Source organism: Triturus cristatus, chromosome 4_1, assembly GCF_964204655.1.
Source record: "Triturus cristatus chromosome 4_1, aTriCri1.1, whole genome shotgun sequence".
NCBI lineage: Eukaryota > Metazoa > Chordata > Amphibia > Caudata > Salamandridae > Triturus > Triturus cristatus.
The window spans coordinates 785732341-785749806 of record NC_140585.1 but is presented as its reverse complement, the minus strand read 5'-3'; the positions used below and the strand labels follow the sequence as shown (position 1 = coordinate 785749806).

Below are 17466 nucleotides of genomic sequence, written 5' to 3'. Positions count from 1 at the left end.
GCCTCGGGGTAATTCTAAGGTAAGGAATCTATCACTATGCATTTCTTTCAGATATTGGCTTCCAACTGGAGCCCTGTCTAGAGAAACCAGCCGTTGTCGGTAGGGTGGTTATTGATATCTTTGGCCATATTGTGGCTGGTAGGATTGGAAGTCTGGGTACGTTGGTAGTTTTCTCTGTATCCAGAAAACCCACTGCCTCAAGCTCCCTGAAGGGGCACTTTCCAGTACTGAAGCGTACCTAGCGTTTTGGCCGTATCCTTATCTTTCTTAATTGTTGTAAGCGCTTCATCTATATGATTGCCGAATAGGCTATCGACGTCGTATGCCATTTCCAACATTTTTTAACTGTACGTCTGGGTAGAAGGTTGTTGCTCTTAGCCACCCCTGGCGCCTTAGAACTGCAACACCCGCCAGTTGACGGAAGCTTGTGCTAGCTATATCCATAGCAGTCTATGATTTGTGCCGCTGCTCCTTCTTCTGCAAGGATCTTACTAAACTCCTCCTAATTTTCTTCTGGAATAAGGTCTCTATTTGTCCCCATATCAGACCATATTTGTCAATCATAGCGGCCCAAGATGGCTAAAGCATTAGAAGTTCTGAAATTGCCGTCAATTAGGAAACTCTTTTTCCAATAGAGTCAAGATGGCGACCCTTTTTATCTGGTGGAGATGTGATGGGAGTAGATGGGTTTTTTGATCTCCTTTGGGCTGCCTGTGAGATCACAGAATCGGGCTTGGGATGACTTGTGAGACAAGCAGGAGAATCCTCTGGTGCCCTGTATTTTTTATCAAGCCTCTGTAGTACCGGAACCACAGAAACTGGTGTCTTCATTACCCTAATACCCTCTTGCCAATCAATGATAGTTCTTTAAAATCATACAGAAAGCAGTCCGATGGGTTTACAATAGTGGGCAAGTGGAATTTGGTAATAGCTCTGTCCATTATATTGTGAAAACCTCCAATATCTTCCGGAGGCGAGTTTGAAGGACGATTAGGTGGAGGGGACGGCGTTGGTACTACATAATCATCCCATTCATCTGTGGGTGGAGGTGGATCATGGATTTCTCTAGTCGCTGTAAGCCCGGGGACTTAAAACGCATGCCAGCGCGAGCGCGCAGCAGGCGAGCGCAGCAGGGGCGCCGCCAGCGCGCCAAAGGCGCGCTAAAGGCTAGCTCGTCTGCGCCCGTCCGCGACCGGTCGAGACCACAACCCCTGCATCCTCCTTTCAACAGATAAGTTATTACAGCTCTGAGTCCTTACTTAGTATGCAGACTACTGGGGAAATAGACTGTCTACACTCATTTCATGCGCTGGATTTGCCTGCGGTTTGTCCCTCATGCAAACATAAGCTTAATACTACCCAGCCACATGACAAGAAGCAGGACTACACCATGCTACTTCTAAATTGTAGGTCCCTACCAAAACACAGGACGGAAATTGCTCTCATGCTGGAGGAGCGTAGGCCAGATGTAGTCTTCCTAACAGAAACCTGGCTGACGCCAGATTCCGATCCTGATATTGTATCAGCTTTGCCCCCGGGCTTCCAAATTACGCGGAAGGATCGAGCTGTTGGGAGAGGAGGCGGCCTGGCAATAATATATAAAGAGCAGCTCCTTTGTCGATGCACTTCCGATTCAATCCCTGACTGCGAAAGCCTCGCATTCAGCATTGATTTCTCCCCAATAACTGTTTCTCAGGCACCCTGATATACCGACCACCGGGCCCCGCAAAGCAATTTCACAAGACTCTTCCATCGACTCTGGCCGAGTCAGCCACTACTTTGGCCAACTATACATTGCTAGGCGATCTGAATCTCCATTTTGATGCCGCCTATGACCATACCGCCATTGAGCTGGCGAACGATTTAGCGGCTTTACAATTGGAGCAGCTAGTCAATTCAGCCACCCACATCAAGGGCCATCTTTTGGACCCAGTGTTCAGCAATTGTATTGAGCTCAAGGCTGGGCAACCTATTTGTCTTCCGTGGACCGACCATTCTCTTGTCCCTCTTACATGGTCTATTCGCAAGCCACCTCTCTTAACCCCCTCTTACATGGTCTATTCGCAAGCCACCTCTCTTAACCCCCATTGTAAAGAACGTTAGAAATTGGACTAGACTCCCAGTGGAGTCCTGGTCCAACAGCCTTATTACCTCCCGTCCCCCTCCTAACGCGGATCCCGGCGCTGCTAATCAGGATTATGAAGAGTGGATCTCGAATTCTCTGAAGGCCACACTCCCCCTCCGCGAAATCACTACGAAGCGTTCACAAAAAACTGCCCCCTGGTTTTCTAAGGAACTCAGGCAACAAAAGCGGCACTGCAGAAAACTAGAAAGACTGTGGCGCATAGATTTCTCCTTGGACGATAAAATACTATATAGAGAAGCGATTAGAGCCTACAAAGATGAGGTAAAAATTGCTCAAGCAACCTATTTCTCTACACAAATCATGCGGGCAAAATCGAAACCCAAAGAAATCGTTCATATAGTAAAGAGCCTCACAAAACCTCCACCACCCTCTACGCTTCCATGTAAAACGTTAGCTCACTGCAACAACCTTGCAGAATTTTTCCATCAAAAAGTCCTCCAAATCTACTCCTCTTTTCCTGCCATGGATTCTCACCCCGCTGCTCATACATGGTCAAGCCCTTTGGAGGCTCTCCCTCAACCCACGGCTACCTTGGAACATTTTCCCTTGTTAGAACAGGACTCCCTGGAATCTCTAGCACGGCAAGTAAAATCAGGCTCACCATGTGACCCAGCTCCACCGGAGGCAATGATCTCGGTAATTCAGGTTGTTCTCCCCACCATCAGGAACCTCCTCAATGCCTCCATTGCCTCCGGTATAGTCCCACTCCCCTGGAAGCAGGCTATGGTACGTGCACTGCTGAAGAAACCAAACCTTGATCCTGGCGACTTTAGCAACTACCGCCCCATTTCCCTGCTCCCCTGGGTGAGCAAAATCTTAGAGAAGCACATCAATATACATCTGATGGACTTTCTGGAGAATAACCAGCTGCTGGATGCCACCCAAACGGGTTTGCGACCTAGACATGGGACCGAGACTGCCTTACTAGCTGTCACCGAGGAAACCAGAAGGATCTTGGATCGAGGCGGATCAGTGGCAGTGGTCCTCCTCGATTTGAGCGCAGCATTCGACACAGTTAGTCACGACGTGCTGTTGTGTCGCCTTTCTGAGGTTGGAGTCTCAGGCAAGGCAATACTCTAGCTCAAATCCTTTGAGCGACAGGTCATTTAAGATCTTTGAGGGAAATACAGTCTCCTCGAGCAAACCCCTGAGCTGTGGGGTTCCGCAGGGCTCCTCGCTAAGCCCTGCACTATTTAACATCTATATGAGGCCACTAGCTGAGGTTGTTCATCCGTTTGGCATTAAGATCATTTCATATGCGGACGACACTCAGCTTGTGGTATCCCTGGCACAGGAGGACGGCCAATCTGCACAAATGGGACTAAGGAAATGTTTGGAGGAAGTAAAAGGCTGGATGACAAGATCCTCCCTTAAGCTCAATGGGGATACAACTGAGCTGATGCTTATGGGCCCCGCTGTTCCAACGTTTTTTGACTCCCTCTGGCCTCCATGCCTAGGCACCCCCCCTGTACCCAAGGACAACATAAAAAGCTTGGGGGTATGGCTGGACAAAGCCTTAACCTTTGACACCCAGGCTATCAGGCTTTCTGCAACTTGTTTTGGCCTCCTCAGGATGCTGAAAAAAGTGCTCCCACTTCTACCTATGGAGGCCAAGCAAGTTGCTGTTCAAGGCCTGATCCAGTCTCGACTGGACTTTAACAACGCCCTGTATCTTGGTGCCCCCGACTACACACTGCACAAGCTGCAGATTGTCCAAAACTGCCCGCACATTGCTTCAGCTGCCACGGAGACTGTCAGCAAAACCTGGGCTGAGTAGCCTGCACTGGCTGCCGGTTCGGCAAAGAATTGCCTTCAAGGCAATGTGCATATCCCATCAAGCATTCTGGCATAAAGGTCCGCTAATCAGCCGTGAACTAGTCCCACAGCACCACCCTACGAAACCTCTTCGCTCCGGCCAGGCCTTTTTGGCTACAGTTTCCAGAATCAGGAGAGCGAGAGCTGATGGCAGGATGTTCTCCTATAACACCGCTAAATCGTGGAACCTCTTCCCCCTGCAACTCAGGTCTAACCCTAATCTGCTCTCCTTTTGTAAGCAATTAAAGACCTTTCTTTTTAATGTCCACAACTAACCCCCTGCTAATCGCCTCTGACAACTGACTACACTCTTCAGGTAGCGCATGGATGCCTCAGGGCAGCAATTCGCGCTTTATAAACATACGTTTCAATTTATTTCATTTCTCCCTCCTCAGGCTCTTCCTCAGAGGTGGTAGGATCCTCTCTAGGAGGCAGAGGAATTATGGGATGTGGCATCAATCTGGGCGTGGCAGGAGGCGGTGGTGGTGTCAGAGGAGCCACAGGTGGATGGGGGGGGGGGGGGCACTGTGACGCTGTCCTTTTGAGGAGGAAACCTCCTTTTATAGCCCGCCAACATATTTTGTAGGTCCACTATCAGGGTCAGAGGCAGTTGAGCAGGTTGTTGCCTTGGCTTTTCAAAGTATCTGAAATGATGATACTGTGTAAAGGACTGGATACTGTTGATAGTATTGTTCCTCTTCGTCATAGTCTTCATCTTCTTGACACTTCACGTTGAGTTCAGAAGGGCTATGCGCTGTCCCAAATGGTCCCTCATCCTCATCAGTGTCTTCCACATCTAACAGATGACTTGGAGGTAATTTTTTGTGTTCTAAATTCGATTTGTGTAGCTTGTAGGAATGGAGTTAACACCTGTAGACGAAGGAATATGCAACTTACCAGTATGCATATGTTCTTGGCATGTAGAGCTGCAGATCTATACACTGTGCATAGATCGCCATCTGGTGTTGGGCCCGGATGTTTGCAGTTTGTTTTTCTTCTTGGACAGTCTTTGGAAGTCACAAGTTCGGTGACTCCTCTTTCGGTCCGTACTGCGCATGGGCTTCGACTCCATCCTCAGATTGTTTTTCGCCAGCAGGGAAAAGATGGAGCGTAGTGATAATAGTGAAGAAACCCATGTGTGTTGTATCTAAATAAGATAGACTGGAACGGATACAGGTAGCCGGGGAGGCGGGTGGGCGTGTATAGATCTGCAGCTCTACATGCCAAGAACAGATGCATACTGGTAAGTAGCATATTCCGTTCGAGGCATATGAGCTGCAGATTATACACTGTGCATAGATTATATAGCAGTACCCAACCCTAGCGGCGACCACCGGTATCCGTTGCAGTGGTTTGAAACAGTGTCTTTAGTACAGCCTGGCCCACACTAGCTTGTTGTTTGGAGTGCACGTCTACACAGTAATGTTTTGTGAAGGTGTGCGGTGTTGACCATGTGGCTGCTTTGCAGATGTCATCTAAGGGTATGTTACCTAGAAAAGCCATAGAAGCCCCTATCTTTCTTGTAGAGTGGGCTTTAGGTGGAACAGATAATGTTCTTTTTGCTTTGTGAGCAAATTTGTATGCACTTGACAATCCACCAAGCTATCCCTGATTTCGAGTTGGGGTTGCCTTTATGCGGTGGAGAGAAGGAGATGAACAACTGTTTAGTCTTTCTGAAAGGTTGCGTTCTTTGTATGTAGTACAGTAAAGCCCTTTTAACATCAAGTGTATGTAGAGCCCTTTCCGCAACAGATTGAGGTTGCGAGAAAAAAACCGGTAATTCCACCGATTGATTAAGATGGAAGGGGGAAATGACCTTGGGCAGAAATTTGGGATTTGTGCGAAGTATCACCTTGCTGTGATGTATCTGTAAAAAGGGTTCTTGTATAGTGAACGCTTGTATCTCGCTAACCCTTCTAAGGGAAGTGATAGCTACGAGGAAAGCTGTTTTCCAAGTCAGGAACTGTAGCTCACATTTATGCATTGGTTCGAAAGGCGGACCCATTAGCCTTGTAAGAACTATGTTTAGATTCCATACAGGTGAGGGTGGTGCCCTGGGCGGAATTACTCTTTTAAGGCCTTCCATAAAGACTTTATTAGCAGGCACTCTGAACAGTGATAAATGCTGTCTGTTTTGTAGGTAAGCAGCAATTGCTGCTAGGTGTAGACAGATGGATGTGTACGACAGGTTACACCTTTGAAGATGGAGCAGATAGCATATGATGTGCTGTATGTATACATCTAAAGGGTTGATTGTATTGTTACGGCAGTAAACAACAAATCTCTTCCACTTTGCGGCATAGCATGCTCGAGTGGTAGGACGTCTGGCTTCCTTGATAATGTTCATGCAATCAGGGGGAAGGTTAAGGTATCCAAATTCTAAGATTTCAGGAGCCAGATCGCAAGGTTGAGCTGAGCTGGGTCTGGGTGCCTGATTTCTCCATGGTTCTGGGTTAGGAGGCATGGGGACAGGTGCAGTTTTTGATGTGGTACCACCGAGAGCTGTAGTAGTGTGGTATACCACGGCTGCCTGGCCCATGTTGGGGCTACCAGAATGAGTGTGAGGGAGTGCTGTTGTAGCTTCCTTACCACTAATGGAACTAGCGGGAGAGGTGGAAAGGCGTATGCAAATCTGCCTGACCAGTTCATCCATATCGCATTGCCTTTGGACAATGGGTGTGGGTATCTGGCGGCGAAGCTTGGGCATTTTTTGTTTTCGTGGGTGGCGAAGAGGTCTATCTGAGGATGCCCCCACTTGTGAAAGAATGGGTGAAGAACTTGTGGATGCAGTTCCCATTCGTGCATTTGCTGCGTTTGTCTGCTGAGCAGATCTGCCATGGTGTTTTGTATGCCTGGGACGTGTTGTGCCAGGAGAAAGATTTTTTGTGGGATTGCCCATCTCCATATGCTCTGTGCTAAGCGAGAGAGCTGGGGAGAGTGTGTCCCCCCCTGTTTTTGAATATAATACATTGCAGTCATATTGTCTGTGCGAATGAGGACTGCCTTAGCTGAGATTTGTTTCTGAAACGATTTCAGGGCTAGAAAGATCGCCAATAACTCCAGATGGTTGATGGGGAGTAACCTCTGTTGTGGCGTCCATACACCTTGCACTGTGAGGTGTAATAGGTGCGCTCCCCAGCCGGAGAGCAGTGCGTCTGTTGTTAGAATCACCTGAGGAACCGGGTCCAGGAACGGTCGCCCTTTGGAAAGGTTTGTGGTGTTCCACCACTGCAGAGATCGATGGGTGTGGCCGTCCACCAACACCAGATTCGTCAGCTGTCCCTGGGCCTGGTTCCACTGGCGTGCTAGGCACTCTTGGAGTGGACGCATGTGAAGTCTTGCATGAGGCACTATGAAGATGCAAGACGCCATCATCCCTATTAGTTTCATGAACACTCTTGCTGGGAGAGAGTGCTGAAGAAGGAATTTTTGGCGCAAGGCTTGTATGCTTGCGATTCTGGCTGAGTTGGGATAGGCTATAGCTTTTGAGGTGTCTATAGTGGCACCGAGGTATTGCTTTGTGTGAGACGGTATCAAGTGGGACTTTTGGTGGTTCACCGTAAAGCCTAGCTGGTGGAGTAGTTGGATGGTAGTGTTTGTATGCTGCACACACTGGTGGTAGGACGCGGCTTTTATGAGCCAGTCGTCCAGGTAGGGGAAGACGTGAATATTTTGTCTTCTGAGGTGTGCCGCCACTACTGCCAGGCATTTGGTAAACACCCGTGGTGCGGTTGTGACCCCGAAGGGGAGAACCTTGAACTGATAATGTTGGCCGTCCACCACAAATCGGAGGTACTTTCTGTGAGCATGGTGTATTGGAATATGAAAGTATGCGTCTTTCAAGTCCAGTGTAGTGAGAAAGTCGCCCTGACAGAGGAGTGGGAGAACTTGTTGAAGAGTTACCATGTGAAAATGGTCTGAATGGATATATGCATTTAGAGCCCGGAGGTCTAGAATGGGCCGTAGGGTCTCGTCTCTCTTTGGTATGAGAAAGTACAGAGAGTAGACCCCGCAATTTTGCTGATTGACGGGGACCTGCTCAATAGCTTGTTTTTGCAGGAGGGAGAGTACCTCGTTTCAGAAGTGTGGTATGTTCTTGTGACATCGCACGGTGTCTGGGTGGAATATTTGGGGGGTAGAAGTTAGTTCGAGACAGTACCCTGACCGAATAATTTGGGTCACCCATTTGTCTGATGTTATGGTCTCCCAGGTTTGAAGGAAGTCTTGTAGTCTGCCCCCGACCGGAGTGGAATGGTCTGGGGGGAGCGGGGGAAAGTCATTGTGTGGGCGGTGTGGCAGAACCGGCGGTGTTGGTTTTGCCCCTGCCTTAATTATTGTTTCCTCAATATCCACCTCTGTGATAGCCCTTTGTGAAGGTATTCTGAGGAGGGGACTTATAGGACGTGGAGGCGTTATCGGAAGAGTAACCTCTGCCAGAGCCTCGAAAGGAGGAACGGCGAAAGGAGCGTCTAGGGGTGTGTGATTGTAGTGCTCCCATAGACTTCGCCGTATCTGTATCCTTCTTCATTTTTTCCAGGGCTTCGTCTACTTTTGGGCCAAATGAGTGTTGTTGGTCAAAAGGGTGGTTTAATATAGATGCTTGGACCTCTGGTTTAAAGCATGAGATCCTGAGCCAGGCGTGGCGGCGAAGCAGAACACTGGTGTTTATAGCCCTGGAAGCTGTGTCTGCTGCGTCAAGTGCACATTTAATAGGTGTTGGTAATAATCTTTCCCTCTTGTATCAGTTCATGAGCCTTATTTTTATATTTCTCTGGGAGATGTTGCATAAGAGCCTCCAGCTTATCATAGTGCGCTCTGTCGTACCGCGCCAGCAGCGCTTGCGTGTTGGCGATGCGCCACATATTGGCAGCTTGCGAGGCAGTGCGTTTGCCTGACGTGTCTAAGAGCTTGGACTCCTTATCGGGTGGCGCAGCTTCACCAGATGACTGAGAATTGGAGCGCTTCCTAGCTGTGGATACCACTGAGTCTAGGGGTGCAGGTCCTTTAATATAGGCAGGATCTGTGGGGGCTGCCTTGGATTTCTTTTCTATTCTGGGGTTTAAGACCCTAGCTCTGACGGGGTCTTTGAAAACCTCTGTCGCATGTTTGGTCACCCCTTTAAGCATAAGTAATGTAGCGCTGGATTTATCTGCTATGTCAAACGTGTCAAGTAGGAAGTCTTCCTCAACTGGATCACTGTGTAACTCCATCCCATGATAATGTGCCGCCCGTTGTAAGAGGTGGTGGAACCCCAGGGACTCCTCTGGTGGAGATGGCCTGGATGGATAAAGATCATCCTGAGGCACATCTGGGACATCTGGATTGTGATAATCCTCCCATGGGTCAGGTGTTCCCGGAGGAGTGGGGTCCTGCGGGGCATCTGTTGGATCATAGAATGGATCTCCTTGGTCATCAGGGTCTGGAGACGGGGTTGGAGAGCGATGAGGCAAGGGTGGAGAATGTGGGGGTGGAGAAGGTGGGGGCGGAGATGGAGGAGGTGGTGGAGGTGGTGGGGAGGGTACTCTGAATGGGGATGTGGCAGAGTCCTTCCGTTTTGGTGGTGGAGGAGGAGTTGGCTTGTCTAAATGTCTTTTCTTGGAAGACAAAGTTAAATGTCCAGTCTTTGGATCCTTTGTTAAAGTCTTTTGAAAAGGATCTGGCGTGAAAAGCTCCTCCGGCACCGATTACTCCATCGGTGCCGATGTTTTCGGAACAGACGGCTTCGTTGGTTTATCCGCGCCATGCTTTCTCGGGGCCTCCGATTTTTTGTTCGGCGCCGAGGCAGGCTTCGACACGGAAGCGTCGGTGCCGAGGGATTTATGTTTGGTCGGCACCGATAGGCCAGGTTTTGACACCGATGGCTTCGGAACGGAGCTTGTTTTCTTCGGTGCCGAAGGGTGTTTTTCGGCGCCGCTAGGAGGTTGGCTCGAGCCCGAGCCGCCAGGAGACTTGTGATGCTTTTTCACCGGGCTCGAAGGTGAGGTGATAGAAGCGGTATGCTTGGTTTTCCCTAGGCCCGGAGGCGAAGGGGTAACCGGAGTCTCTTTCGGTATGGGCGTGGGAGTGGGAGGGGGTAGAGTACTCACGACCCTCTGCGCCGGTGTGATCTCCTCCACGTCGGAGTCGTCGGCCTCGGAAGCGCTGACGACATAGTCCTCCTGTTCGGTGTGCTGCTGTCCCGAAGCTCCGGTGTCTTCTCCGAAGATGTCAGGTGGGGCAGAGGTTGATGAGTGCGCCATGGTGCGTCGAGCTCGTCGATCCCGAATAGTCTTTTTCGATCGAAAAGACTTGCAGGTGGGGCAGTCTCGGGCCTCGTGTTCGGGAGAGAGGCAGAGGTTGCACACCTGATGGAGATCGGTGTGGGGAAATTTAGACCCACATTTTGGGCACTTCTTGAAGGGAGTCCTGTCCATCAGCCGAGACCGGAGTCGAGATAGGTCCGAAGGCTGCTGCCGATGCCTGGAATCAAAGAAGTGCCGAAGAGAGAGATGAAGAAGCCGATTTCGTCTGAAGAATCTCGATGGACGAGGATTTTTCGTCGAAGGTCGAACTGGAAAGGTTCGAAGCCGGAGCACAAAGTATTACATCCGAGCTCGACGGCGGAAAAAACAATCTGAGGATGGAGCCGAAGCCCATGCGCAGTACGGACCGAAGGAGGAGTCACCGAACTCGTGACTTCCAAAGACTGTCCAAGAAGAAAAACAAACTGCAAACATCTGGGCCCAACACCAGATGGCGATCTATGCACAGTGTATAATCTGCAGCTCATATGCCTCGAACATTGGAATTATCTTCGACGATGCCGTTGACGGTAGGTTTATCGTAGTCGATGTCGACGACGGTAGGTTTATCGTAGTCGATGTCGACGGTGCAGCTTTCGCCGACGAAGGGACCATCGACGATGGAGCAGTCATCATTAGTGGGGTCCTGGACAACGAGGTTTTCGTCAACGGTCTCGTCGATGATGAGATCTTCGTCAATGGTGGTGTCCTTGTCGACGGAGTCGTCGTCAATGATAGAGGTAACGTCGACGGTATGGAACCCTTAATACTCGCCGTCTATGTAGTCAGCACTATTGACGGTCTCGACGTCGACGACAGTCATTGTCGTTGATGAAGCAATAGGCGTCGATGGCGAGCTTGACGCCGGTGAAGATTTGTGCCTGATTTTACGCCTGGTATGACGAAGTTTCCGTTTTTTCCTCGGATGTCCCCGAAGAATGAGGGGAACCTATCTCTGAGGAGACCTTAGGCTGTTTATCTTGTTTCAGAGATTCTCTGGTCAGATGAGACTTTAGAATGTTTCCTTCTCTCTTCAGGCTGACCCTCAGGCAACCTGGGCCTCTTATGAGTCTTTAAGGACGTGTCGCTCTCCACATCAGATGAAGCACTCTGCTTTCTCTTCAGCCACAGTAAAAGTCTGCCCTCTCTATCTTTAGGGGTCACAGTTGAAAAAGTGCGGCATATTTTACACTGCTTTGCCTCATGATGAGGATGGAGGCAATAGATGTCATCTTTGTGGGCATCATCAATATGCACTCTTTTCTTTCCGCGGGATTTACAAGGTCTAAATAATCCTTTTTATATCAGACATTCTTCTATAAGATTATAGTACAAGACTTATCTGAAAAAAGTTGAATTGAGCAGAGCTGAGGGAGACTCCCTTACACACGACGTGCATGAAAATCTGAGATTCAGACTATCTTGGGAAGGTTCTAGAAGGTGCTGGTTACTGATTGGTCATGTTTTGAGTTTGGTCCTTTTTCTAAAAGGAGGTTGATTGGCTATTGAATAAGTTTACCTCCTGGGAGTTTATTTATTGCTTTATTATATGTACCGTGGGACTCCCACTTCGATGACGGGGAATGATTCAGGCACATGAGCATATGAAAGATACCCCAATACTGGATAACAGTGGGTACACATTGGTGCACTGATTGTGGTGTTGACTGTGTCAAAAATATTCCTGCCAATGAAAAGAATTATTGTGCTCGTCCTCTATGGGTAAGATTAGGATGTAACCGAAGGGAACCTATTGATCCCCAATAGCAACAATCATCCAATCAAGTGAAACAAATCAAGAACAGAGCTTGGTCTCGTTTCACATGAATCATTACCCGCTGAAGCGGGAGTCCCGCGGTAAAATTTTAAAGCAGTAATATAATACACATACCCTTAAATGGCTTGGAAAACATTCACTTCATTAACTTATCCACATTATGCAAAAGGAAACAAACGTGAGCAACTTATCCACACCATTTAAAAGGAACCAAACATGAGCAACTTATGCACATCATTATAGTCACGAGACCTTTTCCTTTTTCGTGACACCACTTCGGAATGAGAGGAATCCTCACTATCCTCCTCCTAAGAAACTAAAGCCTCCTTAGCTTTTAGGTCTCGCCTGGAGTTGCAGTGCAAAGCGCTGCCCGCTGGGTGAGAGATTTTGTAGGGGAGTAGTTTGAGAAGGGGACTTGAAGCCCCGCCCCTCATTCCCATTGGCTGGCGTCACCGTTTATGCTAAACTGTGGCCTGCCATTGGAAAGGAGGGTTTTTGGTGACGCCCTTTAGACTTTTCGGTCCGGCCGATCCGGACTGGCTCGTCTGCTTTGCGGCTGTCGCAAAGCACTTTATCTTTATGGGGCCATGTGTTTCTAATTAGCGTGGAGGCGCGCACTGGTTTCGTCAAGATTTTTTTCCTTTGAGAGGTGAGGGCAGTGTGCGCCTTCACGCCAATTAGAAATACATGGCCCCAAAAAGATAGATCGATGCTTGTTGATCCTGTCTTCTACTTTACATTGTTTCTTTCCTGATGCTTGTCCCATTTTCCCACCCAAATCGTTGCGCAACCAGATATCTTGTGGAGAGCTTGCTCCTCTTCCTCGCTATACTAACTTCTGAACCCTTCAAAGACAGGCTGGAGGTTTCCAAACGTACAACTTACCGCTTGTCTCCCGATAGTAAATCTTTAAAAATCAGATTGCCAGTGCTATCCTTTTCACTCTAAACTATAACAATACTGGGGGTGGGAGAGCCAATCGGAAAGGAAGTTTACACAGACTGACAGGCGAAGAAACACTTACGGGGGGCTTGGGTCGATGTACTGCTCCGCAAGATCTGCGATTGGTCAATATAGAAAATAACCCACCCCGGAAATAGCCTACATCCATCTAGGAAGTAGTAACTCCCACTACCCCAGAAGCGCCGGAAGAAGTGGCCACCTTAAGCCCAAAAATAACAGCTGGTTGCAGAGCTTGAAGTCTTATTTTAAGCTATGTGCTGTAGTCCATTTTAAGTGCACGCTGCTATGTCTGGAGATGATACAGATAGCATTCGCTACTAGGGGAGGAGATGTGGCGTTATGGCCAGAACTGCCAACATTGCATCTGAGGAACCAGATTGGATACTTGGTGTCGGCTCAACAACGTGCGATTCTGGGCAAATCACATGCCTTAAAAAAATGCGACTTTGCTTAAAAATAATTGGTGTTTATGTACCTCCAATACCTTCCAGTCGAGTTTGTGCTATATAGAACTGCAAATAACAAAATACTGACACAGAACTAGAGTTGCAGTGATATTCAGCATCGTCGGACCCCGGCAGCTGTCTCCCAGTATCTGGTTAGCTGCGTCACGTAGGTCTGATAAAGAGTCTGAATACAAAGTTAGCTCCATTTAGTTCCAGCTAAAGCACTAAATGAGAGCCACACAGTTCCATAGTTGGCTCTCAGAAGTAATAGACAGACACGTTGCTGCTACGGTGACCAACGTGTTATTACTTCACATAAGAAATCACATTAGTTGTTGATTTTGTATGCTTGTGGAGTAGATGAGCACGTTTTCGGGTCTTTTCCTGTCATAGCTTCTCTTACTAAATTAGGTCCATAGTTTCTTTAAAATATATAGAGTTGACGTGACAGAAGTTTTTCCCAGGACAACCACCTTACTCAGTTTTATTTTAACATGAGTATAATTTCATCATACTTTCGTGATTAGGGTTGACAGTAATGACCACCATAAATTGGTCAAAGTTCTTACAGTGCTGTATTCCGGCTGCATTGCACTATGGAACAAGCATTTGCAATGCAATAGGTCTCGCATGTATACGACTTTAAGCTATTGGCATTGTAAATGATTATGCCTTTTATTTAGGTTTTCAAAACGAAACAAAAATAAAAGGCATTATTATTTGCAATGTCAATAGCTCAAACTCGCGTAAATGCGAGACCTACTGCATTGCAAATGTTTGTTAATTTTTGTAGCCATATAAGAAACCTCCACACTCTACCTTTAAGACTCAGACGAAAAAGTGAAGCAGATTTTACAAAAGGGTGTAAGCAGTAAACACTCCTTAAGAGGATCTTCTGAATGAAGTATTTTTTCCACAAGTTACACAAGGTCTGAAAAGTCCATTGTTTGCTGATTCTGACATCTTGGGTAGTCAGATGTCTTCTTGGTGACAAAAAAGCTATAAATAAACAATACTGTTGGAAAACTGAGCAGAGCTCAGAGAGACTCCCTTCACACGACGTGCAGTAGAAAATCTGAGAGAATGAAGCCTCTGTGAGGAATGTTCCAGAGGGTGCCGTTGCCTGACTGGCTGAAGTTTAGTTCCTTTTAAATGATGTGGATAAGTTAATGAAGTGAATGTTTTTCTAGCTATTATATGTGTAGTATACTGTACTGCTTTACAATTATACTATGGGACTCCCACTTCGACTGCAGAAAATGATTCAAGCATGTGAAGCCATGAAAGATCCAGTACTGGAGAAATGCTGGATACTATGTAAATGTACCTAAGTATGTCCAATCAATAAATAAAAGGTACTACATTATCTGTATTACTTGTGAGCAGCAAAATAAACCCCAAAAGTCAATGAACTCCAAGTTTTGAATCCCATTATATGACTCGGAGGGATTTTTAACAAGACAGGTGTTTACAACAATGCTGGTAGGTACCCTGGATTCGTAAAAAGTAGAGAAAACCCGCATTGAAAGGGAATCGCATGTCACTGGTACTCGTGGAGAATTGGGCTTACCTTAACGGTTTTATTAAAAAGAACCCAGCAGCAATCCAAGTAGTAAGAATGGTTTTGAAAACATGTTCATAAATTTCATAGCTAAAAGTGCAGGTGACACAGATGCGGAGTTTTAACTGCATGGACAAGCCAAATAGGATAAAGGTAAGGAGCTGCAAAGGTGAAGGAGGAAAAAAATGTAGGAGCACAGTTAAAATTGCAATCAAAATGTCGATGTGCAGAGCGAGGAAAGGGGCATCTGACCCCTAGCAGCGCACGGGCCACTAAAGGTCTTGATAGGAATGGGAAGAGCAGGCTATTTACAAAAGATATTTACCACCAGAAAATAAACTAAACGTAACCAAAGTGCAGAGGAAAAAGGAGGATACAACATCAAAACAGACATGAATTGAGAAAGCATCAGGGTTTTTTTTTTTTTTTGAGCAAACATCCATTCAAAATGGTAGTACTTGTGTAGAAATCTCTTTTAAAAAACACAAGACAACAGAAAAGGACACATTATATTGGTTATGCCAGAGTTAAATCAAAAGTCCAGTCTACTAGTGGGATGGAGAAATAGATGCCTTGACCGCTTGAAGTAAAGAGGTATTCATTTTTTACTAATGACAGAGAAGCAAGATAAAACAAAATCACTAAATCATAGGTGAAATGAAAAGGCAAAGGCTGGTTCATATATTAATATTGTCAAAACTTCCACATAAGGGTAGTACACTGTGCAGGCTTGAGTAGACAAGACCATCAGACCACAATATTACAGGTAAAATAAACATCCACAAGCAGAATATAAAATTATATATTTGTTTCTACCCCTGGGTATAACAAAAGAAAACATCAACTCATTATCATGAAAGGCTGTGTAGCCGTAAGTGGGTGCAAATAAGTGACTATCCACATAATCCGTTAGGGAGACTTCGGGAAATACCGATCTAGTGGGTTGAAAATAAGTCAAAAGACTAATGTGGTATACGGAAGTACTTGTGGAACCTATCTTATTTATGATTTCAGTATTAGTAAATGCTGTAGCCATAACTGAACATGAATTAGGGACTAGAGAGAAAATCTAGTCGGATATGGAATGATCATAAATAGCACATATCCCTCATTACAGGGAGTAGTTCGGGAGATAAAGGAGAAAAAACAAGATTACGTTTGCAGAAGTTGGAGAGGTGCTAGGAAAGATGCATATATTTATTCAAACCTCAAACTGTCATTAAAGTAATTGGATAAGGGACTTCAGTTAATAACAGAGAATCCGGCTGAGTGAGGGACAATACTTAGAGAAAACAGTCACCAGACACTAGACATCCATGAATGGGCTGGGATGGTCCTCTGAGTAATGGCCCAGCAAATGTAAGAAAGAGGGATCTGGTAAAAGAACATGTTCCTGAACAGCTAACTACTAGGTTTCTGTCTGAGAATGGTGAGAATTGCATGGTGTAGCTACAGAAGGATGTCTGGGAAGGATAAGACCATGAAAGATTAACAAACAAGATAATATTTGTAGAATGTGATGATAAAAATGCATTCCTATGAAGACAAAGTGCAAACTGTAAAGTGGATGCTGGGGCATCACTGTAGCTGCTTAAAAACTTGATGTATCCTAGGAACTAGCAGTAGACTGTTAATGGGCTCTGCATCAATTAATTCTGTATTAGGGCTGAGATGCATAAATAAAGGAGATACGAGTTTTAAAAAAAAATCCAAATGTACAAGACTTACTTTCATCAAACACTCCAGCATTTGCCAGTAATAACGTGATGAGTTTAGGATCCTTTTCAAGTTGCATTACATGTTTGCTTTCATTTGATAGTAAAGTGCATACGTTAATAGCAAAATCCACTTCATTTGGGAGTCCAGATAACAGCGAAAGCACCAATTTGTTATAGTCATTCGGCGTATTGAAGTCCATACACAGTCCATAGCTTTGACGGAGATAATCTAGGCAAAAAGGTTAAACAAACCACTCATTTATTATAGCAAAAAATATTCTAACATAATAAAACACAATATGAAAATATTTGTTCATTAGAAACAAAAATTATGATAGGTTAGACACATGAGAAAATAAAGTTTCTGAAGTGGTCAGACAACTCAAACAAAAGAGACAGAGAAGGCACAATGAAGTTACACTGCCAGCAGTCAATGAATTGTGGAACGAAAAGTTAATTACCTGTAATCCTAGCTCTCTTTCAGGGGAATCATCATCAATGTCCTAGGCACTGAATATTCCTGTAAACAGGAGTGCTCCAGAGCACTCTTATAAAATTTACATAACAAAAACCTTTCTTTAGAAAAGCCAATTTAAAAAAACATACTTTTGGTAACATACCTCTAGGCTACGGTAGCCAATTCTAAAAAAATAAAGCACAACTCTTTCATAATCCCATTCTAAAGGAACTACAAGCATTTGCAATGCAATCAGTCTCGCATTTGTGAAAGTTAGTGTTATTGCCGTCATAGGCGTTAGT

General features: G+C 46.1%; 1 protein-coding gene across 1 annotated transcript in view; it reads right to left on the bottom strand.

Moving 5' to 3' along the window:
- ARID2 (AT-rich interaction domain 2) overlaps positions 1-17466 on the bottom strand; it is a 1055333-nt gene that overhangs the window by 808887 nt on the left and 228980 nt on the right. Inside the window, exon 5 of the mRNA XM_085653362.1 lies at positions 16718-16936. Within this exon, the coding sequence (XP_085509488.1) occupies positions 16718-16936 (219 nt within the window). The remainder of the gene's footprint in view (positions 1-16717; positions 16937-17466) is intronic.